Here is a 24,373-nt window from a genome sequence, read left to right on the forward strand (position 1 = left end):
GATATCTGCCAAGAGAGAGGTCATAGAGGTCGCATGTGCTCTAAGTAGGGTGGGTGGGACATTTGCCACTTTTTGACAGATGTCTCACATCTGCCAAACTCTCAATCAGGCCCTAAGTCTGCTGAACACTTGGCGATCAATTGTGGTAAATGCTATGAAGAGTCTTCATGACTGTTCATCCTTCATCATTTTTGAAAGCAGTTTATCCTTCATGGCAAGTATTGTAGTTTCTGTGTCTGACTTCCAGTAACCAAGTAATTGTGCGAGAGTATTGATCTTAGATCACAGTAATTTGGTGATATTGTCTATTGATATTGATTCTTGTGCACAGAGAATAGAATGATGAGGTATGGATATCAGTAGTCCAACAGCAATAGTTGTATGATTTCTGCTTGACAACACAAATCAAATAAGTAGAAATGCATTATGCAAATGACTGACACATTGAGCCTTCAGAAGAGTCATTCTGTTAGTAAACAAGTTTTTTATTTTATTTATTTAAAGGATTTCTATTGCTCGGTCATAGAGGAAGGAGCAGTAGAGTATTTTTATAAATAACACAATTAAAATAAAACCCATAAAGTGACTGTATGGAAGGAGAAGGGGGAAAAATAGCTGTCCCCCAGTTGGCCACAAGGAGATCTGCCCAGGCCCGTACAGGAACTACCTGGCAAGCTGCCCAGTGGCCCCTTCCTCCCTTAACTTGTGGTGGACTTCATCGGGGGAACCACCAGGTCCAGAAGATTCCCTCCCACACAGGCTCGGTTGCGAATGCTGAGTTGGCCATGGATCGGGCAAGGAGTTTCCCCATTTGACAGGGCATGAGGTACTTGTGGAGAGCCGGCCTGTAGCCACAGGGGCCTGGACAGTGGGAGAGTCCAAGGAAGGCCGTGAGTACAGGGGGCTATTGGCCTTATTTTGCACTGCAGAATCTTTTTCTTAAAATTCGGCTGTTCTAATTAGTTGAGCTAACTATAACTTGCACCCCCGCAATGCACTGCTGATGACGTCACATATTACATCATTCATAACATGGTCCGTGACATCACTGATGGCATCTCAAATGAGATCACTGATGACATTATCCACGTGATAATCTGATGTACCTCCTCACATCCTAATATAACCTTTGATACACCCACTCTAAAATACAGACTACCATTTTTGAAACCATAGACACACCAATGCCAGTTACTACATACCAACTCGCTGGTTCATAGGTCTATCCAATCACTGGTTCCTAGGTCTACACACACGTCCACTCATTCACCCATACAGTCAGTCATATATGCAGTCACTTATCAATAAAGCACTATCCTTTGCACTCATACACCTATATAGACATTCACACATCGCCACTCATCCATAGAGTTACTCACACAGCTAGTCAATCATGCAAAGAATCATTCACATTCCTATTTACTCACATATACAGCTATACATACACCACCTTACTTATTCATACAGATACTAACTCATACTTACTCTCTCATACAATCACTGACACAAGCACACACTCATCTATTCAGCCACTCTCACAATCACTCACTCTCACATACAGTGATTTATATACTCCAACACTCACATATACTGCCTTTCACATATGTAGTTACTCACAGATGTACCACTGAAACATCCATTCACTCACAACACACCCATACACACACTCACTGACCCACAAAGCCCTTCACAGATGCACTCTTCAACCCATACACCCAGTGAATCACCTACTCACACATCTATGTACAGAGTCACACCCCCACCCACCCACAGAGACACTCAGATAACCAATCAATAACCCATATAGACACTCATGTAGCTATTCACCAACTCATTCAGCTGCTTACACACCAACTGACAGACTGATACAGACATTTCATACTCACTAACTCATGCATTCAGTAAGACAAGTTACTCACTGATACAGTCAGTCAAGCACCTACTAAACCATCTATTCAGACATTCATACACCCACTCATACTTAAATACACCTTGGCATTCATATATATAAAACATATTTAAACTTTACAGAAACACACAGTTACTGAATGATGTCATCAGTGATGTCATTTGAGATGTCATCAGTGATGTCATCAGTGATGTCACTGAGCATGTCATGAGTGATGTAATATGTGATGTTATCAGCAGTACATTGCGGGGGCGCGAGTTATAGTTAGCTCTATTAACTATAACAGCCAAATGTCTTTGGTTTTATACGAGTAAAATTTCCAACTAAGTATAACGTCCTTCAAACCTATGTTTTTTCAGCGAATTTCTAAGGTTTTTTAAATGCTAATTTCTTACTATAAAGTACCTGCAACATATGTTTTTTTCAGTGAATATATATGTGAGCAAGGGCGGATGCCCGAAACGCGTCAGATTCTGTTGGACTGAAGCTTTAAATAAATCTTGTGCCTTTACCTACTTGTCGGATTCGTGTGGTTTTCCTGGGTCGACTTCAAGCGGAGCCTTTGTAAAACTGCTGTTGCTGCATATATATATATATATATATATATATATATGACGCTCAGTCTTTCCTTTCAGTTCAAAAGAAACATACAGCACTCAAGGGGTTCGTGGCAACCACAAATTATTTATTTGCGGGGGACTTGCACAGACGCGTTTCGGCGTGCTGCCTTCGTCAGTGTGTGTAACACTTCAACAATCGACATGTTAATAAAGTTTCTCATAAACATAGGCATCAACAAAGGACTCAACCCTCCTAGAGTAACGGTGGGCGCCATCTTCGAGTGTATATACAAGACCATTAGGCCCATACAAAGCACAGGGTTTTGCCCACCAATGGGCTGTTATCCATTGGCAGGGGGGGTATAATTATATTGAAAAGTTTAAATATTAAACAATTTATAAAGCCGTGGATCGGCTAGTATCCTCTGTTAATCCATCCCGTCATGATCACTCCTCTATAACAAGATACACATGTATCACACTGAGTCAAATAAAAAGTTCATCAAATTACATCATTCAAAAAAACTTGATGTATATGGCAGTTCTAGTCCATACCTATAGTAATTCATCAATCGAATATTATAGAAAAAATAGAAACATCATAACTTCAGTGGCAAATTCATATACATGATTGTGTAAAGCTGATAAGTATTCTCAAAAAGTTATAAATCACATATCACATATCAAAAATCACAGTTTACAGCAAACATTTCGTAAATGGGCTTGAATTCATTGATGGTAAATTCCTTATCGGTGTACCTGGTTTTTTATACATTGCAACCCATCTGTTGGCATTCCTATTTGTCCTCAAATTACAGCTTTACTTGCCCAAATGGAACGCCATTTCCTCCCCACTGTTCAGACCCGGTGGATGCTTGGTAGCGAGATCTATAATATACCTTGACTCCAATCTGCGGAGTCGTCTTACAACGGTCGCCGCCCCTGGCATTTGGTGGGACAATGTCCAAACCAAAATATTGCAGTTTACTTCGGTCCCGACCGTGTACCTCAGCATAGTGGCGGGCCACCGGATAGGCGGGATCCGCCTTATCTATGGCCCTGAGATGTTCTAATATCCTCAATTTCAGTTCCTTGATTGTGCTACCGATGTAGCGAAGGCCAGAGGGGCAGAGCAAACAATAGACTGCGTATTGAGTGCTGCAGGTGATGAACTTCTTGATGAATATTTTCTTCTCTGTCTCGGGTATCATGTACGATAGAACCCTTTTACTGCCCGCACAAGCCTTGCAGCGGCCACAGGGATAAAACCCTTTCTGTTCTTTAAGGGTATTGGTCTTTGACATAGGTCTCTCCAGGTGACTAGTGACAAGCATGTCTCCTAATGACCTTGCTTTGCTGAAGGTTAGTAATGGATAAGCAGGTAGATCTTCCTTCAGCACATTATCCGTTTGCAGGATATGCCAGTTTTTTCTAAGCATCATTCTGAGGTTGTTGGCCCCTGACGAGTAGGGAGTGATCAGCCTAAATTTTCCCTTGCTAGTGGCTTCATCCTTTTCACGGCCACTGCTTGTGGGTTTGGCAGTGAATAAAGTCCCTCTTGGAATCTTTCTCACCTTCCTCAATGTCCTTTGCAATAGTTCCCTGCCATATCCCCTAATTGCGAAACGTGATAGGCACTCCGAGGCAGCCGCCTCGAAGTCAGAATCCCTGGAGCAATTTCTTCGGAGCCTCAATAGCTCCCCGTAAGGAATGCTCCTGATTAGCTGGGGGGGTGGCTGCTGCTGGCAAAGAGTGTTGAATTGCCAGCAGTCTTCTTTCTATACAGTGCTGTGTGTAGTTGCTCCCCGTCTATGAACACTCTCAGGTCCAAGTACTCCGCTGCCACCGGACTAATTGAACCCGAGAACTGCAGGTTAAGGTTGTTATCATTCAGTACCCTGATGTATTCCTCTGCTGTGTTCATCCCACCGTTCCAGACAATAAATAAATCATCAATGTAACGATGACAACACACGGTCTCCCCCTTGTCCTGCCCAACCGTACAGCTCCTGGACACCTGCTCCTCCCACCAGCCCACGAACAAGTTCGCGTAGCTGGGAGCAAAGCAGGTGCCCATCGCCGTGCCTGACCTCTGTAAATACAACTGGTCTTCAAATAGAAAAATATTGAGGGTTAGACAAAACTCAACAAATTCAAGGATCATTATATTATGCCTAGCAAATCGCATTTGGCGCTGGTCTAGAAAATGTTGGACCACTTCCAGGCCGTGCTTATGTTCAATACAAGTGTTTAAACTGGTGATATCCAGCACCAACAGCAGATAACGTGAGTCCCATTTCAAATCTTGGATCTTCATCAAGAAATCCTTGGTGTCCTTGATATAAGATTCCAATTTCAGCACCAAAGGAAACAAAATATTGTCTACAAATCGGGACATATTCTCGGTTAGACTGCCGATGGAGGAAATGATAGGACGGCCTGGTGGACGGTCTCTATTTTTATGCAACTTGGGAAGGTGATAAAAAGTAGGGATCATAGAGCAGTTGTTCCGCAAAAACAAATGTTCATCTTGGCCCAACATCTGAAGATTGTACCATTTCTGGATAAGCGTGTCATATTCTATAATACTCTGTTGGTATAGTTCAGAGGTACATTTCATATAAAAAAATTTCATCAGAAAGTTGCCTCAGTGCTTCGCTTTTATAATGATCTCTACTCATAAGGACCACGTTCCCCCCTTTATCTGAGGGTTTGACCACGATGTTCTTGTCATTAATTATGTTATTTAGTGCCAATTTTTGTTGATCTGTGATATTGTTTCTGTGATTTTGGTGGTCCGCTTTTCTATAATGCATGAGGTCATTATTCATTGCCTCGGTGAATACATCCACAGCATCTCATGGAGACTGAGGAACGAAGACGGAGGTGGGTTTAAACCTGCTTTCCTCCCTCTCCTGTTTTACTCCTTGTCTTTGGCTTTATACGAGTAAAATTTCCAACTAACTATAACGTCCCTGAAACCTATGTTTTCTCAGCGAATTTCTAAGGTTTTTATAAATGTTAATTTCTTACTATAAAGTACCTGAAAGCTATGTTTTTTTCAGTGAATATATATACATATATATATATATATATATATATATATATATATATATATATATATATATATATATATATATATATACACACATATACCCACAGGACACTGTGAGACTCACATGATTCCACCTTTCAACCTGGTTTTCTCAGTACCAAACTAATGTTAGATCCCATGTGGAATTACAGCCCACTGCCCTGAGGCATCCTGCAAGGAATTATGCCAGGGTCATTGAATATGCCTATGTCTGCAAGATATCATCAAAGGGGAATGGATCACTTGTCCTGCTCAACCATTGGGTATACAGGAAATGAGGATGTCCCAGATGAAAAAAGGCCCTCATGCACGTGATGGGTATGGTGGTATCTGAAGCGGTATATGTTGGTTCTCCGCTTTTAGATCACGTCAGTGCATAATCATTGGGTCTGATTTCGATTTATGCAGCCTCCACCAGGAGGTTTTTACCCATGGTTGACACAGTAGTGAGCCAGTGATAAAAAAGTTATGTTAAAAAGACACCTCAACCTAAGTTCTGCTACTTTATTCTTACTTGGTTGTGGGTCTAGTAAACTCTATAGGAGTGCATCAATTTGGACTGAGTTACGAGTACTGGATGCACTCAGAGTGGTAAAAAACTTGAAGGGGGGAAAGATTGTGAAGGTATCTAAAAAAAGGTCGACATGTTTCTGCCTTAGTCTGCCTTGGTATAGGACTTACGGGCATTCATCAGGACCAGTGGTTGGGAAACGTGAGGTTTAACAAAAAATAATAAGTGCTCAAACGTGAACGAAAAAGGTATTAACCTGTTTCTTCGGACTGGAGGTCTTATGGTACCTGTAAAGAGTAAGCACATGGTTTTGGCATACATACAGGGTTTGGGGGAAGGGGGACATACACACCGAGCAGAACGTTGCTGCTTCTATCTATTCATACATGAATATATAAACAACTAAAAAATGGCAATACTTTAAAACCGGTTAACAATCATGGCAATGTCAACTCTCTCTTTTTCTCTCCATACTCATGCAGCGGATTTTTAGCGTGCTATTCGACAGTGGTTACATTGTGTTTTGTGTCGATCAAGAACGCCAATATTCACTACGGTAGTGAAGGTGGTGAGCCAATGGTGGCTGACTATGCGATACAGTGTGAGTGCTCAGCAATTGTTACCTCGCGCATTTAATTAACACGCTCCTGTCGGATCGTAGAGCTCTTGGAAGGGGCTAGAGGGTAAAGAAGGGGTAGTTAGCATGGGTGGTGTGGAATACTTGCGGTTTCAGGAGACACCTTCATCGGTCTCGCTACCTGTTGCACCCGGTCCTCAGCTTGCTTCGTCAATGCGCTGCTCTGCCCTTACTGATCCGGAAACGATAGGTACTGTTTCCGGGTCATTTTGTATGGCTGATTGGCCCTGTCGGTGACTCCCTATTGGTTGGTTGCTGTTTCTATAGTAACCTGGGGATGTTTTGTGTTCAAGATTACCTAGAATTTATTTATTTACCAGCGCCAGCCAGGGTATATTATCATTCAGTCCATCGCTGTCAGTTTTGAGCCTATGCACCCATCTTTGTTCTTTTTCGAAAAGGATTTTCTCGGCATTGTGGTCTTTGTTTGGCAAGGTTTCAAGGATGACCCACTGTAAGTCTTGGACCGTGTGGCCCTTTTCTAGATAGTGAGTCGCCATCTTCGTAGTGCTCTTTTTACACTTCACATTGCTTCTGTGTTCGCACAGTCTTTGTTTGGCTTTCCTGCAGGTCATTCCTATGTATCTCAGGTTACATGGACATGTGATCATGTAGATCACGTGTGTTGTATTACAGTTTGTGTGGCTATTCAGGGTCCATCTGAAGTTAGGGAGTAGTTGGAGCTCTTTAGTAGGTTGTGTCAGGCTGCAGACTGAACACGAGCCACAAGGGTAATGTCCTTGTACTTGTGCGTTCCCCCATAAGTTGGTATGTTGTTTTGGTGGTTTTGGTGGTGGTCTCGTGTGCACCAGGATGTCTTTTAGGTTACGGCTCCTTTTATTTGCAAACCTTGGTTTTTCCCATGTAAGGTTGCCTGACGTAAGTATGCGCCAGTTCTTTTTCACTATTTTCTTGATGTTACTCGTCATGGCACTGTATGTGGTAACACATGTGAGGACATCCTCCGGTTGGTCTTTTGGGGTGCATTCGAGCAGTGCCTCTCTGTTTTGGTTCCTGGCACGTTTTTTGCATGTGGCGATTACTTTTTTAGGGTAATCGCGAGCCTCCAATTTTTTACAAAGATCTTCAGCTTGTGTTTTGTACTCTTTTGTGTCACTACAATTCCGTCGTAACCTGAGGAACTGGCTGTATGGTAAGTTCTCTCGTAGAGGTCGGGGGTGGAAGCTGTTGAAAGATAACAAACTATTTTTCGCTGTAGTCTTAAAGAAAGTTCGGGTTTGTAAGGTGTTGGCTTCAGCGTAAATCGTGACATCTAGGAAGTCAATGTTCCTGTCGTTGGCACAGTGGGTGAACTTTAGGCAGTCATCTTTTTGGTTGAGCCAGTTGTGGAATTCTGTCAGTTTTTCTTGATCTCCCTTCCAGATGAAAAAAATGTCATCAAAGTATCGTTTCCAAAAAAGGATACATTGATGATAGGGGTTGTTTGCTGCATCCAGGATATGTCTCTACTCGAAGGTGCTGACATACAGTCCGGCAACGCTCGGGGCAAAGGTACTGCCCATCGAGGTGCCATGACATTGAAGGTACAGTTTGTCCTTATACTGGAAGAAGTTTTCCATTAGTGCCATCCGGCAGCACTCCAGAACGAAGTGTCTGGGTGTCTTGTATGTCCAAGGGGTGCTGAACAGGATGCTTTCTAGAGTCTCCATGGTTTTCTCCTGTGGGAGACTCGTATAAAGACTTTCGACATCGAATCCAACCAGAAGCATGGTGTTGGGTGAGTATTCAATGTCTTTTATTTGATTAAGGAGATCTCTTGTATCCTTCAGGTATGTTGGAGTTTTCTGTACAAGTGGTCTTAAGTACTGGTCAGCAAATTGGGAAAGGGGTTCCAGGATGGATCCAATTCCTGACACGATCGGTCTCCCTGGTGGTGGGAGTCGTCCTTTGTGTGTATTTGGCAATGAGTAGAAATAGGGGGTTCGTGGTGTATTGGTCCTAAGGTAATCCCCTTCCTTCTTGGATATCCAATTGTTTGTTTCTCCTTCCTCGATCATCATTGCGATTGTTCTTTGCAGCTTGGGTGTAGGGTCTTCTGATAGTATTTTGTAGAATTTTCCATCTGCCAACAGATCCATGCATTGTTGGTCGTATCCTGACTTTGTTAGGAGGACCATTCCTCCGCCTTTATCGGCTGGTTTTATGACTAAGTCACTGTCGCTTTTCAGTGCGTTCAGTGCTAGTTGTTCCGATCTGGTAATGTTCTGAAATGGTTTCTGAGTGTCACGAGCGAGGTCGTCAATGCCTTTGAATAGTGCCTGCTCTTGAATACATCCAGTTTCGGTGTAGGTACGTATCCCAAACCTTTGTTTAGTACACTCTCTTCATCTTTCGTGAGAGTTCTGTCTGTTAGGTTGACGATGAGGGAGTCGTGTTTGCTCCTGTTTTCGCTTTTGTCACGCTCCTTGTTTGTACCTGTCTCGTTTGGTCGGACCAGGTGACCCCTCTTCTCCGTGTTTTCTCGGTTGTCCGGCCATTCCCTAAAAAAGGAATCCTTTGTTGGAAATTTTGACCTCCTTGATGTGGTAACTGGTGGCTCCTCATCTCTGGCCCTTGGAAGTATGGATTCATCCATCCTTGGAAGTGAGGGTTATAGGGTTGGAACGGCATCCCTTGGTTACCCATTTGGAAGAAGGGTGGGCGCCAGAAGTTGCGTCCTCGTCGGTTGCCTCTTTTATTCTGTTGGGGGTTCCTGGGACTGTTGTAGTTGTCCGTTTCTTGATCTGAGCCAGTGCTGGATGCACCAAGAGAGTGTACTAAACAAAGGTTTGGGATACGTACCTACACCGAAACTGGATGTATTCAAGACAAAATGCGAGATGGCAGAGTTCTGTAGGAAATTGAAACTCAAAGCCTTTTTTCAAGGAGAACAACCACAAATAAATGACGGGGACACCACACTGAAGAAGAAGTCAACCTTTTGCCCACTTAATCACCAAGTCCCAATTGAGATACTAACATTCGAGCAGGTACTATTCAAAGGCATTGACGACCTCGCTCGTGACACTCAGAAACCATTTCAGAACATTACCAGATCGGAACAACTAGCACTGAACGCACTGAAAAGCACAGTGACTTAGTCATAAAACCGTCCGATAAAGGCGGAGGAGTGGTCCTCCTAACAAAGTCAGGATACGACCAACAATGCATGGATCTGTTGGCAGATGGAAAATTCTACAAAATACTATCAGAAGACCCTACACCCAGGCTGCAAAGAACAATCGCAATGATGATCGAGGAAGGAGAAACAAACAATTGGATATCCAAGAAGGAAGGGGATTACCTTAGGACCAATACACCACGAACCCCCTATTTCTACTCATTGCCAAAGACACACAAAGGACGACTCCCACCACTAGGGAGACCGATCGTGTCAGGAATTGGATCCATCCTGGAACCCCTTTCCCAATTTGCTGACCAGTACTTAAGACCACTTGTACAGAAAACTCCAACATACCTGAAGGATACAAGAGATCTCCTTAATCAAATAAAAGACATTGAATACTCACTCAACACCATGCTTCTGGTTGGATTCGATGTCGAAAGTCTTTATACGAGTCTCCCACAGGAGAAAACCATGGATACTCTAGAAAGCATCCTGTTCAGCACCCCTTGGACATACAAGACACCCAGACACTTCGTTCTGGAGTGCTGCCGGATGGCACTAATGGAAAACTTCTTCCAGTATAAGGACAAACTGTACCTTCAATGTCATGGCACCTCGATGGGCAGTACCTTTGCCCCGAGCGTTGCCGGACTGTATGTCAGCACCTTCGAGGACAGACATATCCTGGATGCAGCAAACAACCCCTATCATCAATGTATCCTTTTTTGGAAACGATACATTGATGACATTTTTGTCATCTGGAAGGGAGATCAAGAAAAACTGACAGAATTCCACAACTGGCTCAACCAAAAAGATGACTGCCTAAAGTTCACCTACTGTGCCAACGACAGGAACATTGACTTCCTAGATGTCACGATTTACGCTGAAGCCAACACCTTACAAACCCGAACTTTCTTTAAGACTACAGCGAAAAATAGTTTGTTATCTTTCAACAGCTTCCACCCCCGACCTCTACGAGAGAACTTACCATACAGCCAGTTCCTCAGGTTACGATGGAATTGTAGTGACACAAGAGTACAAAACACAAGCTGAAGATCTTTGTAAAAAATTGGAGGCTCGCGATTACCCTAAAAAAGTAATCGCCAAATGCAAAAAACGTGCCAGGAACCAAAACAGAGAGGCACTGCTCGAATGCACCCCAAAAGACCAACCGGAGGATGTCCTCACATGTGTTACCACATACAGTGCCATGACGAGTAACATCAAGAAAATAGTGAACAAGAACTGGCGCATACTTACGTCAGGCAACCTTACATGGGAAAAACCAAGGTTTGCAAATAAAAGGAGCCGTAACCTAAAAGACATCCTGGTGCACACAAGACCACCACCAAAACCACCAAAACAACATACCAACTTATGGGGGAACCCACAAGTACAAGGACATTACCCTTGTGGCTCGTGTTCTGTCTGCAGCCTGACACAACCTACTAAAGAGCTCCAACTACTCCCTAACTTCAGATGGACCCTGAATAGCCACACAAACTGTAATACAACACACGTGATCTACATGATCACATGTCCATGTAACCTAAGATACATAGGAATGACCTGCAGGAAAGCCAAACAAAGACTGTGCGAACACAGAAGCAATGTGAAGTGTGAAAAGAGCACTACGAAGATGGCGACTCACTATCTAGAAAAGGGCCACACGGTCCAAGACTTACAGTGGGTCATCCTTGAAACCTTGCCAAACAAAGACCACAATGCCGAGAAAATCCTTTTCGAAAAAGAACAAAGATAGGGGCATAGGTTCAAATCTGACAGCGATGGACTGAATGATAATATACCCTGGCTGGCGCTGGTAAATAAATAAATTCTAGGTAATCTTGAACACAAAACATCCCCAGGTTACTATAGAAACAGCAACCAACCAATAGGGAGTCACCGACAGGGCCAATCCGCCGTACAAAACGACCCGGAAACAGTACCTATCGTTTCCGGATCAGTAAGGGCAGAGCAGGGCATTGACGAAGCAAGCTGAGGACCGGGTGCAACAGGTAGCGAGACCGATGAAGGTGTCTCCTGAAACCGCAAGTATTCCACACCACCCATGCTAACTACCCCTTCTTTACCCTCTAGCCCCTTCCAAGAGCTCTACGATCCGACAGGAGCGTGTTAATTAAATGCGCGAGGTAACAATTGCTGAGCACTCACACTGTATCGCATAGTCAGCCACCATTGGCTCACCACCTTCACTACCGTAGTCAATATTGGCGTTCTTGATCGACACAAAACACAATGTAACCACTGTCGAATAGCACGCTAAAAATCTGCTGCATGAGTATGGAGAGAAAAAGAGAGAGTTGACATTGCCATGATTGTTAACCGGTTTTTAAGTATTGCCATTTTTTAGTAGTTTATATATTCATGTATGAATAGATAGAAGCAGCAACGTTCTGCTCTGTGTGTATGTCCCCCTTCCCCCAAACCCTGTATGTATGCCAAAACCATGTGCTTACTCTTTACAGGTACCATAAGACCTCCAGTCCGAAGAAACAGGTTAATACCTTTTTCGTTCACGTTTGAGCACTTATTATTTTTTGTTAAACCTCACGTTTCCCAACCACTGGTCCTGATGAATGCCCGTAAGTCCTATACCAAGGCAGACTAAGGCAGAAACATGTCGACCTTTTTTTAGATACCTTCACAATCTTTCCCCCCTTCAAGTTTTTTACCACTCTGAGTGCATCCAGTACTCGTAACTCAGTCCAAATTGATGCACTCCTATAGAGTTTACTAGACCCACAACCAAGTAAGAATAAAGTAGCAGAACTTAGGTTGAGGTGTCTTTTTAACATAACTTTTTTATCACTGGCTCACTACTGTGTCAACCATGGGTAAAAACCTCCTGGTGGAGGCTGCATAAATCGAAATCAGACCCAATGATTATGCACTGACGTGATCTAAAAGCGGAGAACCAACATATACCGCTTCAGATACCACCATACCCATCACGTGCATGAGGGCCTTTTTCATCTGGGACATCCTCATTTCCTGTATACCCAATGGTTGAGCAGGACAAGTGATCCATTCCCCTTTGATGATTTCATGCTATTTTGGAAAGTGAATGGATCCAGAATCCACCTCCCTCACCCTTGATTAGAAAAGTATGTCTGCAAGATGGCATTAACTGAATATACATAAAGATTAACACCCTTATGAAAGTACAAACATCAGGCTCTGACTGGGTGGTTTTGAATGGAATGGTCACATAATTTGTAAGTAGTTCAGAATTAAATCCCATCTCTCGGACACTTCAGCTTTGAAAATCAAGCTCATTTTGGGCAAGCAGTTTGGTTTCACTGTATTTTAGTTTACTGAATTATATTTAATGATGAACTGTGATATGTACACCGGTATGCACCTGTTACAACGCATTTTTTACAACGCGATACTGTTACAACGCATCTATTACAACGCAGATACTGTTACAACTCATGTTTTTACAACGCATTTTTTTACAACGCAGGTACCTTTACAACGCATACCATTACAACGTAAGTATTGGTAAGTATATAATTATATTTTAAATGTTATATGTTTGGGGTAAAGGGGTATTTTTAGGGTTTAGGGTCAGTTTTGGGTTTTAGGGTAAAGGGGTATTTTTAGGGTTCAGGGTCAGTTTTTAGTTTTTGGGTAAAGGGGTATTTTTAGGGTTCAGGGTCAGTTTTCAGTTTATGGGTAAAGGGGTATTTTTAGGGTTCAGGGTCAGTTTTTAGTTTTTGGGTAAAGGGGTATTTTTAGGGATCAGGGTCAGTTTTCAGTTTTTGGGTAAAGGGGTATTTTTAGGGTTCAGGGTCAGTTTTCAGTTTTTGGGTAAAGGGGTATTTTTAGGGTTCAGGGTCAGTTTTCAGTTTTTGGGTAAAGGGGTATTTTTAGGGTTCAGGGTCAGTTTTTAGTTTTTGGGTAAAGGGGTATTTTTAGGGTTCAGGGTCAGTTTTAAGTTTTTGGGTAAAGGGGTATTTTTAGGGTTCAGGGTCAGTTTTCAGTTTTTGGGTAAAGGGGTATTTTTAGGGTTCAGGGTCAGTTTTCAGTTTTTGGGTAAAGGGGTATTTTTAGGGTTCAGGGTCAGTTTTCAGTTTTTGGGTAAAGGGGTATTTTTAGGGTTCAGGGTCAGTTTTCAGTTTTTGGGTAAAGGGGTATTTTTAGGGTTCAGGGTCAGTTTTTAGTTTTTGGGTAAAGGGGTATTTTTAGGGTTCAGGGTCAGTTTTAAGTTTTTGGGTAAAGGGGTATTTTTAGGGTTCAGGGTCAGTTTTTAGTTTTTGGGTAAAGGGGTACAGGGTAAAAATAAAGTAAAATTAATTTTAATTTATTAAAATATTTAATTAAATTAATTAATTGGAATTACATTAAATTACATTACTTTAATTTATTTTTGGGGTTGAGGGTCAGTTTTGAGTTTTTGGGGTACAGGGGTACAGGGTAAAAATAAAGTAAAATTAATTTTAAATACAATTATTTAATTGAAATTAAATTAAATTAAATTGCATTAAATTATATTTTAGAAAATTAATTTACGATTATAATATTAATATTAATATATACTTACCAATACTTACGTTGTAATGGTATGCGTTGTAAAGGTACCTGCGTTGTAAAAAAATGCGTTGTAAATACATGAGTTGTAACAGTATCCGCGTTGTAAAAGATGCGTTGTAACGGTATGCGTTGTTACAGTCCGCGTTGTAACATCATATATCCGTGTACACCACTATTACCACTATTTCAATTGTTCCTCTTTCTGTTTCTTGCCTATTGGCAGTCTCCATATGAATAACCATCTCAAAATACCTACTCCTGTTTCATTCTGCTGCCTGTCTGTATATCCCTTTTCATAACCAGGAAAGTTGGTATGTACCTGAAATGAACTTGTGCAAATTCCTCCAATGTGTAGAGCTTCACATCCGTCTGCTGCTCTTCTGGCTCATCTGTCTGGGATCTTTGCAAAACTGATCTTCTTTGGTCAGGTGACAATACCAACAAACTCTATCAAATTAAAAAAGAGATCAGATTAGCCTCAAATTATTCAACAGAATAAAGGGATATAACAAACAAGGCACTTTGCCAAGGTATATAGCAGAAGAATCCTTTTACCCATGAAAAATGGCAAACCTCATCTTTTTAAGACAGAGAATCACTCAAATACTCTAAACTTGTTTCTACAATCTAGGTACAATTTATTGATGGAAAAATCCAAAATTTCACAACCCTCCAGGCTGAAAGTAGCGCTAAATAAAACGCCATCATGTATGCTTCAAGCAATGACTTTGGAAAGGGGCGACCATTCGGTCCCCCCGAACGTATGGCAGAGTACCACGATCCCCCCGGGAAGCCATCTTGGGCGGGAGGCGAGTCTCGGCTGGTATGCCCGAAGCGGCGTAGCCGGGGCGCGCCTTTTCCCGCCCTGGAGTGGGCTGGCCTAGACACTGACGAGGCCGGGCCACGCCCACGGGGCAGGCCGGGGCGGGTTTACGCCCGCCCTGAGGACGGATAAAAGGAGCAACAAGCCAAGGAAGCATCCTCTTGTTCCTGTGCTCTGAAGCTGCACCACCTCGCTGCACGTGAGCTCGTGACGGAACGAAGAGCCAATTTTGAGCGTTATAATCTTCTTGTTTGTTTTGCAGATACTCTGTCGGAGAATGCCTAAGAAGGCGGGAAAACGAATGACTACCGAGCAGATGCTGCGAGTTCTCATGAAAGAGGTAACCGACCTAAAGAAGCGAATGGCGGAGAAAGACGAGGAAGGGGGGCCGAAACGTCCTCTGGCGGGAACAGCTCCGGGGGGAAAAGGCAAGAGGCCCAGGAGGGGAACAGCTGGGGGAGACGTCCCAGTTCCCTGTACTCCGCTCGAAGCACCCACTCCGGTCCCGGAGGAAGGAAATCCGATTCCCGTTGTGGTCACCCCCGTGTCCGGGGAGGATATGCCGCCCGAGCTGGCAGCACAATTAGCAGCGTGGTTGGGTAAAGGTAGCAAGGGCGCCACGGCTGATGACGCGCAGGTGTTGATGAAACAGCTGCGGGAAACAAGGGAAGCGACGAAGGCACCATCGCCGGCTGCGGCAGTTGAGAAACCACCTGGGTCAGGTCCAGTCGCAGATACAGCTTCCGGTTCAGGTAAGCGGCCATTGCCGATTGCGAGGGATGAGTCGGCACCCTCTCGAAGGGAAAGGTTGGGTCAACATGTCCCTCTGGCTATCAAGGAGAAGATATGGGCAGGGGAGTATATAAACATCTTCTCGTTGCTTACCGATCATTATGAGATGGAGCATGTTAAGAGTCAAAAGGAGCTCATGCATCCTAGTGTTTGGCGCGCAAAGATGGCCGCCTTTAAGGTAAATGAAAACATTGGCAATTGGGGCAAAGCGTGGGGGGTTTTTACATCCATCTTAGGTGAACGTAGGCCCGAATTGCTGCCCGAATTGCCGATTTATCAGTCACGGATCATGGGGTATTCAGTGTCTCACGAGGGCAACCATTGGTTTTGTAGCGACAATATTTTCAGAAAAGCAAAAGAGCATGATAAAAACTTAACTTGGGATTGTTATGATTCTGTGTCCTGGTCCAAAATGGAGGATTCTGGTATGTTGAAGGTGCCATTGGTAGGGAGTTACGTGGGTGAATCCTCCCGCCAATATGCGGGGACGCCCTTTCGATCAGGTACAAGTAGCGACAATCACTCGAGGCCAATCGGCAACGCAGGAAAAAGGGGGGTTTGTTGGAACTTTAACAGGGGGAAATGTACGAGGCCCCAGGGGTCATGCAAATTTAGGCATGAATGTGGGGGGTGCGGGCAATCATCCCATCCTGAGTCCATGTGCAGAGCCAAAACGGGTGATAACGGGGGTAGAGGAGGCGCCAAACAGGTCTGACATAGTCCGAGGGGCGCCTTTACCTACTCCGATTGATACCATGGCAATGATTCCCTGGCTCAGTGAATACCCGGATCACGCTTCCGCTGGGGTCTTACGGGACGGATTTTCGTATGGTTTCCGCATCCCAGTGAGGGAGTTTCAGGGTATAGCAAAATGTAAAAACCAGATATCGGTCTTACAGCATACGACCGTGGTACAGGAAAAGATCGGGAAAGAGGTGGCTCGAGGTCGAGTCGCCGGTCCATTTAATGTGCCACCTGTTGCTAACTTTGTTTGTTCCCCTTTAGGGGTGGTCCCCAAGAAGGACCCGGGTGAGTTTCGGCTGATACATAACTTATCAGCCCCACGTGGTCTTTCCGTAAACGAGGCAATAGACCCGGAAGTGTGTTCGGTGCGGTACGCATCCTTCGATGAGGCCGTAGCCATATTGAATCGCCTGGGGCCCGGAGCGCTGATGGCAAAATCTGATATCGAGTCAGCGTTCCGGTTGCTCCCGGTACATCCAGACGATCAGCGTCTCCTGGGTTTCATGTTTCAGGGTCACTACTACATGGATAGGTGTATGCCGATGGGGTGCTCTATATCGTGTGCATATTTCGAAAAGTTCAGTTGCTTCCTGCAATGGGTCTTCACAAGGAAGACGGGGTTTAAACATGTTATGCATTATCTCGATGACTTTTTGTTTCTGGGGGCTGCCGGGGATCCAGAATGTGGACAGGCTTTGACTGCATTTTGTGTCTTGATGAATCAGTTTGGCGTGCCATTGGCACCAGGTAAGACTGTGGGTCCCTCGACTTGCCTTGAGTTTCTGGGGATCGAGCTCGATTCCAAAGAAGGTTGTTTTCGTTTACCAGATGACAAAGTGTTAAGATTCAGGGCATCCTTGCAAATGTGTATAAGTGAGCCTAAGGTGAAGCTACATCAATTACAGCAATTGGTGGGACAGTTGAATTTTGCCCTAAGAGTTATACCAATGGCCCGCCCCTTTTCGCGCTCGATCGCCCAAGCCATGGTCGGCCTGAGGGAGGGTCATCATCGCACAAGGCTCTCGGCAGAGGTTCGCCAGGACATGCGCATTTGGTTGGCATTTCTGGCGGATTTCAATGGTCGAATTGTCTGGAACAAACCGGCCGTGTCCTCTGAGGAGCTAGGGCTGTGGACAGATTCGGCAGGGAGCATTGGTTTTGGTGCCATATTCGGCACACAGTGGTCAGCACAAAAATGGCCGTCATGGTGGCATGATAGTGGTCTGACAAGCAACATTGCTTTCCTAGAACTTTTTCCCATACTGGTGGCCCTGAGAACTTGGCCCGAGGGGTTCAGAGATCACTCTGTGGTATTCTGGTCTGATAACATGACCGTTGTTGAGTGTATCAATAGCCAGGCAGCACGATGCAAATGGATTCTGAGATTGCTCAAGGAAATTGTGTTATTGTGTATGCAATTGAATGTACTATTTAGGGCAAGACATGTCCCGGGGGTGTTGAACCAGGCGGCTGATGCACTTTCTCGTTTTCATATGCAGGCCTTCTGGGGTTTTCTGCCCACAGCGGACCCGGTGGCAGCACCCTTTCCCGAAGCTCTCTGGTCTCTCGGTGCCCAGAACTACAGGACCTCGTGGGAGAGAGTTTAGCACCCAGGACGAGGAAGGCATATGAAGGGGCGTTCCGTTCCTATTGGGCCTTTTTGGGGGTGGCTAGAGGGGAGCTTTGGGGTCAGGAGGAGTTGGTAGTGAAATTCCTGCTGTCGTTACGTCAGGCAGGCAAATCAGTGGCTACGGCCCAGAGGCATCGGGCCGCCATTTCCTTTGTGGCTAGGGCTCATGGGATCCAGGACCCGACAGCGTCTTTCGTTGTACAAAAAGCGCTACGTGGGTGGCAACGCCTTGAGGGTCGCAGAGTAGATGAAAGGCGCCCAATAGGTTTGGATAGGTTGGCCCTGTTATTATCTAGACTCCCTGCAACATGTTCATCCCTGTATGAAACGGTGTTATTCCGAGCCGCTTTTACGCTGGCATTCCATGGGGCTATGCGAGTAAGCGAACTAGTGGCGAGGAACAAGCAGGATGTGATGGGGGGACTGTGCCGAGAGCACGTTCAGATCAGAGGGGAGACGATGACTCTCTCGTTCGTCAGGTCCAAGACCGATCAGGGTGCAATGGGTGATTGCATAATCATACAAAGGATACCCGGGTCCTCCATGTGCCCGGTGAGTTGTGTAGAGGAATATTTGGCACAAAGGGTGGCATCATGGGGGGGGACCTTGTTGAGACACGCTGACACCACCCCACTGACGAGGTTTCAGTTTCAGCGGGTGCTTGCGATGTCGATTACGGCTGCGGGCTTGAACCCGGGCGAGTTTGGGACCCATTCCTTTCGGATAGGGGCTGCTACAGAGGCTACAGCCAGGGGGCTGAATGTCGAACAAATTAAACGTGTGGGGCGTTGGTCCTCCAATTGTTATAAGAGGTATGTGCGGTTGCACATGTTGTGAAGCTGTAATATTGTACTCACGCTTCTTGTTTTTGTTTGGTTTCAGTTGCGCAAGCCTACGAGGCGGGGCGGACTATGCAGTCGACCCAACACCGGGCCAGCGGTCAGACTTCACCGGCTGTGAAAAAGGAGGTGTGGGTCGTGGGCCACTCATACGTGAGGCGTGCCGCGGACGTATTCAAAGCAGGTGACATGATTCACGTGGCTGGGGAATACGGGTACAGTATGTCCTTCTACGGAAAGGGCGGACTCTGTATTGACCAGTTTCAATCATTTTTTGAGGGTTTGCTAGGGCGGACAAGGTCACCGCCGTCTATAATCATAGTACATCTTGGGGGCAATGATTTGGTCACCACTGGTAGACGACTTCTCCTTGAGGCGATGCTTTCCACTGTAAGTTGGTTGGCGAGGAGAGTTCCAGGGTGCACGATTGCATGGTCACATATGATCCCGCGAAAAGTATGGCGGGGGGCTATTTCTGTTTCTGCTCTGAATCATTCAGTAAGGAAAATTAATAACAAAATTAGTAGATTGTTCCGTTCCAATACACTGCATTCTATTTCGCATGGTTGTATTACTGGTGACAGTATGTATTTGGGGGATGGTGTTCATTTGTCCCGGGTGGGGAACGAGTTACTCATAGGGGACTGTATAGCTTGGCTAAAGTCTTTAAGACATGACCTTTAGGTAGGAGTGTGGTGGGGGGTCCGGATAGCCGGTCAACTATCCGGCCTGTGGCGGTAAGGTCATGATCGGTGAGCACTAATTGGAAGATCCCTATGAGTGGGCGTCACCCATTACGGATGGGAGCGCTCGAGGGAGGTGGCCATTGGCCCCTCAACGGGGTAGGCGGTCCCTTCTAAGGATGGGCCGCCGAAAGGAAAGGAAAGGCGGTCAAGGCCCCTTCCTGGGTAGGAGGGGCTACAGCCCCCTCCTGGAGAATTTCCCGGGGCCAGGTCATCTGCGACGGCAGATGCGGTAAGTTGTGTGGGGTTTGGGGGGGGGTCTACGCTACCTTCTAGATACCTCACACGAGTCCTCGAACGACCTTTAAGTGGCGTCGAGTTTATTGGGGCCCCCGTCAAGTCAAGGGAAATTGGTAGTTGCACTCGAGGTACACCTCTGTGCGGTCGCCCCTCACAAGTGAGGGGGATATTTCTGGTTTAGGGATCTTGACACCGGTTACGACCTTGCCGTTGGCCCTTAAACGTTAGGATGTACAATTTCAAAATTTCAAGTTAAATGTTTTGTAGGATGTTAGTTCGGCTAGGAGAACCTGTGTATTAGAGAATATGTTAAGGTTAGCCAAACATCGCAATGTGGTAATGAAATTGTACATAATATGAAACTGTTATTTTAATGTTTTAATTTTGTTTCATATTTTAATAAATACGGCCGGGAGGGTCACTCCCTCCCGTCTTCCAAAAGTTCAGAACTGTTTCCGGTTTCCCATCCTTGGGGATTGTGTTGAGAGGGGGTGGCGGGTATCTCAGCCATATGGAAAGGGGCGACCATTCGGTCCCCCCGAACGTATGGCAGAGTACCACGATCCCCCCGGGAAGCCATCTTGGGCGGGAGGCGAGTCTCGGCTGGTATGCCCGAAGCGGCGTAGCCGGGGCGCGCCTTTTCCCGCCCTGGAGTGGGCTGGCCTAGACACTGACGAGGCCGGGCCACGCCCACGGGGCAGGCCGGGGCGGGTTTACGCCCGCCCTGAGGACGGATAAAAGGAGCAACAAGCCAAGGAAGCATCCTCTTGTTCCTGTGCTCTGAAGCTGCACCACCTCGCTGCACGTGAGCTCGTGACGGAACGAAGAGCCAATTTTGACCCACCCACCAGCCCCTGAGGACAGCAAGTGGTATTGAATAAAGTTTGATGTGATGACTCTTTTGTTTTGCAGGTACCGGATTATTATCGTGATAACTTTGAATATGCAATAAAGAAATGGGCAATTGTGGTATGTTTTGCAAATAAAGTAATCCTGCTCTAGTGTTGATCAGTAGCATGCTTTTAATAAAGTGGTTGCTCTTAACTGTCCTTTAAGTAATTTAGTCATTTAGTTTAGAACTGTCATATTTATTTTGGTCGGGCGGTAAGGTCATGATCGGTGAGCACTAATTGGAAGATCCCTATGAGTGGGCGTCACCCATTACGGATGGGAGCGCTCGAGGGAGGTGGCCATTGGCCCCTCAACGGGGTAGGCGGTCCCTTCTAAGGATGGGCCGCCGAAAGGAAAGGAAAGGCGGTCAAGGCCCCTTCCTGGGTAGGAGGGGCTACAGCCCCCTCCTGGAGAATTTCCCGGGGCCAGGTCATCTGCGACGGCAGATGCGGTAAGTTGTGTGGGGTTTGGGGGGGGGTCTACGCTACCTTCTAGATACCTCACACGAGTCCTCGAACGACCTTTAAGTGGCGTCGAGTTTATTGGGGCCCCCGTCAAGTCAAGGGAAATTGGTAGTTGCACTCGAGGTACACCTCTGTGCGGTCGCCCCTCACAAGTGAGGGGGATATTTCTGGTTTAGGGATCTTGACACCGGTTACGACCTTGCCGTTGGCCCTTAAACGTTAGGATGTACAATTTCAAAATTTCAAGTTAAATGTTTTGTAGGATGTTAGTTCGGCTAGGAGAACCTTTGTATTAGAGAATATGTTAAGGTTAGCCAAACATCGCAATGTGGTAATGAAATTGTACATAATATGAAACTGTTATTTTAATGTTTTAATTTTGTTTCATATTTTAATAAATACGGCCGGGAGGGTCACTCCCTCCCGTCTTCCAAAAGTTCAGAACTGTTTCCGGTTTCCCATCCTTGGGGATTGTGTTGAGAGGGGGTGGCGGGTATCTCAGCCATATGAGTCTGAGGAGGCTCTCTGGCTTTCTTTGGGGATTCATCTGTTTTAAGGTAGCACTTTGTCCCACTCCCCTTTAATTAAATTGAATGTGTGCTTGTTTCAGATAGAATCTTATCAAAGGGTTCTTACGGTATATGTACATATGACTGCACCAACATTTAGACGTGACACCAAAATAGTTGTGAAATACATTGTAACCACAAGATGCCTGTACTGAGTAAGATGCAGCTGTGCAGATAGCCTATTTGTGTAGGTATATATATATATATATATATATATATATATATATATATATATATATATATATATATATATATATATATATATATATCCGAAGCAAAATCCTGACCGCTATCGAAGCGGAACCAAGCAGGTGTAGACCTCTTCCCCAAACGAGAATGAATAACTTCAATATCAGGCCATCAACACATATATCTTGCACTCCCAGCATTCCCTCACCACCTCCAGTTACAGCGAAATGAGGGAGACGGGCCACAAGGTTCTTGGCAGAAAGGTATTTATTTATTTCTTTGTGCTCTGCTGCGACGCGTTTCGAGCACAGCCCTGTATCTATATATATATATATATATATATATATATATATATATTGATCGTTTTTCTTGTTAATAAAGACCCTTGATTTGGAATCCCACGGAGTCGGTGCTTGTTTTTTGAAGAAGTGTGAACGCAGGATTGAGTTCATATATATATATATATATATATATATATATATATATATATATTACCTACTGGCGGTCGCCAGTAGGTAGTTATAGTTAGGATTTTTTTCAATGTTAAATCTCAAAATTCTATTTGGAATAACTTTGGCGCTGGTTGTCGAATCTGACTGAAAATTTCCTCAAAATGGCCTCGCGGCGTTCCAGCCCTTCCCTGAAAGTTTGGGGGGGATTCGTCAAGCGGGGGCCGAGTTAAAAGGGGGGTCCCAAAATGCATTTTCCCCATGTTAATTTCCATAGGGTGGTCGATTTCACTTTTAGCCCGAACGGCTGAATGGATTTCGACCAAATTTGGCAAAATTGTAGGGACTGGTAGCCCGATGTGCCTTTGCTATGTCTCAAGATATGTGCTCCAGTGGATTTTGAGTAATTTAGGTTCCAAAAAATATATATATCTATGGCAGCGCCCCGGTACGCGCCCCGGGGAGCGCACCGGGCGTGCTAAGCGACTTGCGCATGGAAAGCTGATTGGCTCTCGGGTGTCTGTAAACATTCGAAACAGTCCGGAGCGGCCGCCATCTTGTGTCTCAGTAAAATCGAGACACAAGAGGTGGCTAGAACAAAGGGGGAAATGACAATAAGGGGGCAGGGATAGACCCCCCCTGACCCCCTAGGTTTGATGTTTGTGCCAAAAAAGGGCCCTGCGGGGCAAAAGATTATTATTTTTTTTGATTTGCGCGGGGGCAGCGCCCGGTACGCGCACCGGGGAGCGGACCGGGGAGCTTACCATGGGGAAAAAAAAATGACAGTTTTTAAAAAGAAGTAGCCTTTTATTAGAAATTGGAGGTAGTTCTAAAAAGAACTGTTTTTTTTCTTCTTTTTGTTGTTTTATATTTTTTTTTATGTTTTATGAACATTTTCAACTTTTTTAGGCTTTTCAGAACACTTTTATATTTTTTTTGTATTTTTCATGGGGAGAAACGAAAAAATAGGGAATTGGAAATGGCTCAACTGGAGCGAAAAAAAAGAAAATAAATAATTAGGGTCGATTGGGGCATTTGTGGTTGTCCCCAGCAAGGACAATGAGCTTTACGCTCTGTTCTCCATAGGAGATGGTCTTCCCACAATATTTGCATGTGATTCTGAAATCTGCAAATCGTGGCTGAACGCAACGCATCGTTTCATTTTCTTCTGGTGTTGAGGGAGTGGGTTGCTTTCTTTTTGAGCTGGTTCTTGTTGATGGGGAAGGGTTACTGGCCAGTTCCTTCATCTCTGCAGCAGAATAGTTTATAGGATGCTTGCGCTGCATGTGGCGGATCATTGTGTGATTTCCAAAGGAATATTTTTTAAGAGGGTTCCCTCTGGAAAGTTCCATGCCACAGATTAGGCAAGTCACCTTGGCTGCATTTACCTTTTTCTTCCCCTGTGGAAGAGAAAAAAACTCCCAAATAATGTGTGGTCTAGGCTGGTATGGGGTATTGTGTTCTTGGAGAAATGTTCTCGTCCTTTCTTCCTCCTCCTCCTCCTCCTCTTTCTCCTCTTCTTGAATACCAATGAAAAGTTGTGGTGGTCCTTTTGGTTGTTGTGGTGGTGGTGGTGGTGCAGATGCACCAGCTGCTGCTGCT

The 24,373-nt window shown here is 44.9% G+C and overlaps 1 protein-coding gene across 1 annotated transcript in view; it reads right to left on the reverse strand.

Annotated features, from left to right (window-relative positions):
• The window catches only part of LOC147683395 (unconventional myosin-VIIb-like), a 1,214,266-nt gene that overhangs the window by 217,678 nt on the left and 972,215 nt on the right, over positions 1–24,373 (reverse strand). The window contains exon 36 of the mRNA XM_086943813.1: positions 14,718–14,845. Coding sequence (XP_086799939.1) covers positions 14,718–14,845 — 128 coding nt within the window. The remainder of the gene's footprint in view (positions 1–14,717; positions 14,846–24,373) is intronic.

Source organism: Lissotriton vulgaris, chromosome 11 (assembly GCF_964263255.1).
Source record: "Lissotriton vulgaris chromosome 11, aLisVul1.2, whole genome shotgun sequence".
Taxonomy (NCBI): Eukaryota; Metazoa; Chordata; class Amphibia; order Caudata; family Salamandridae; genus Lissotriton; species Lissotriton vulgaris.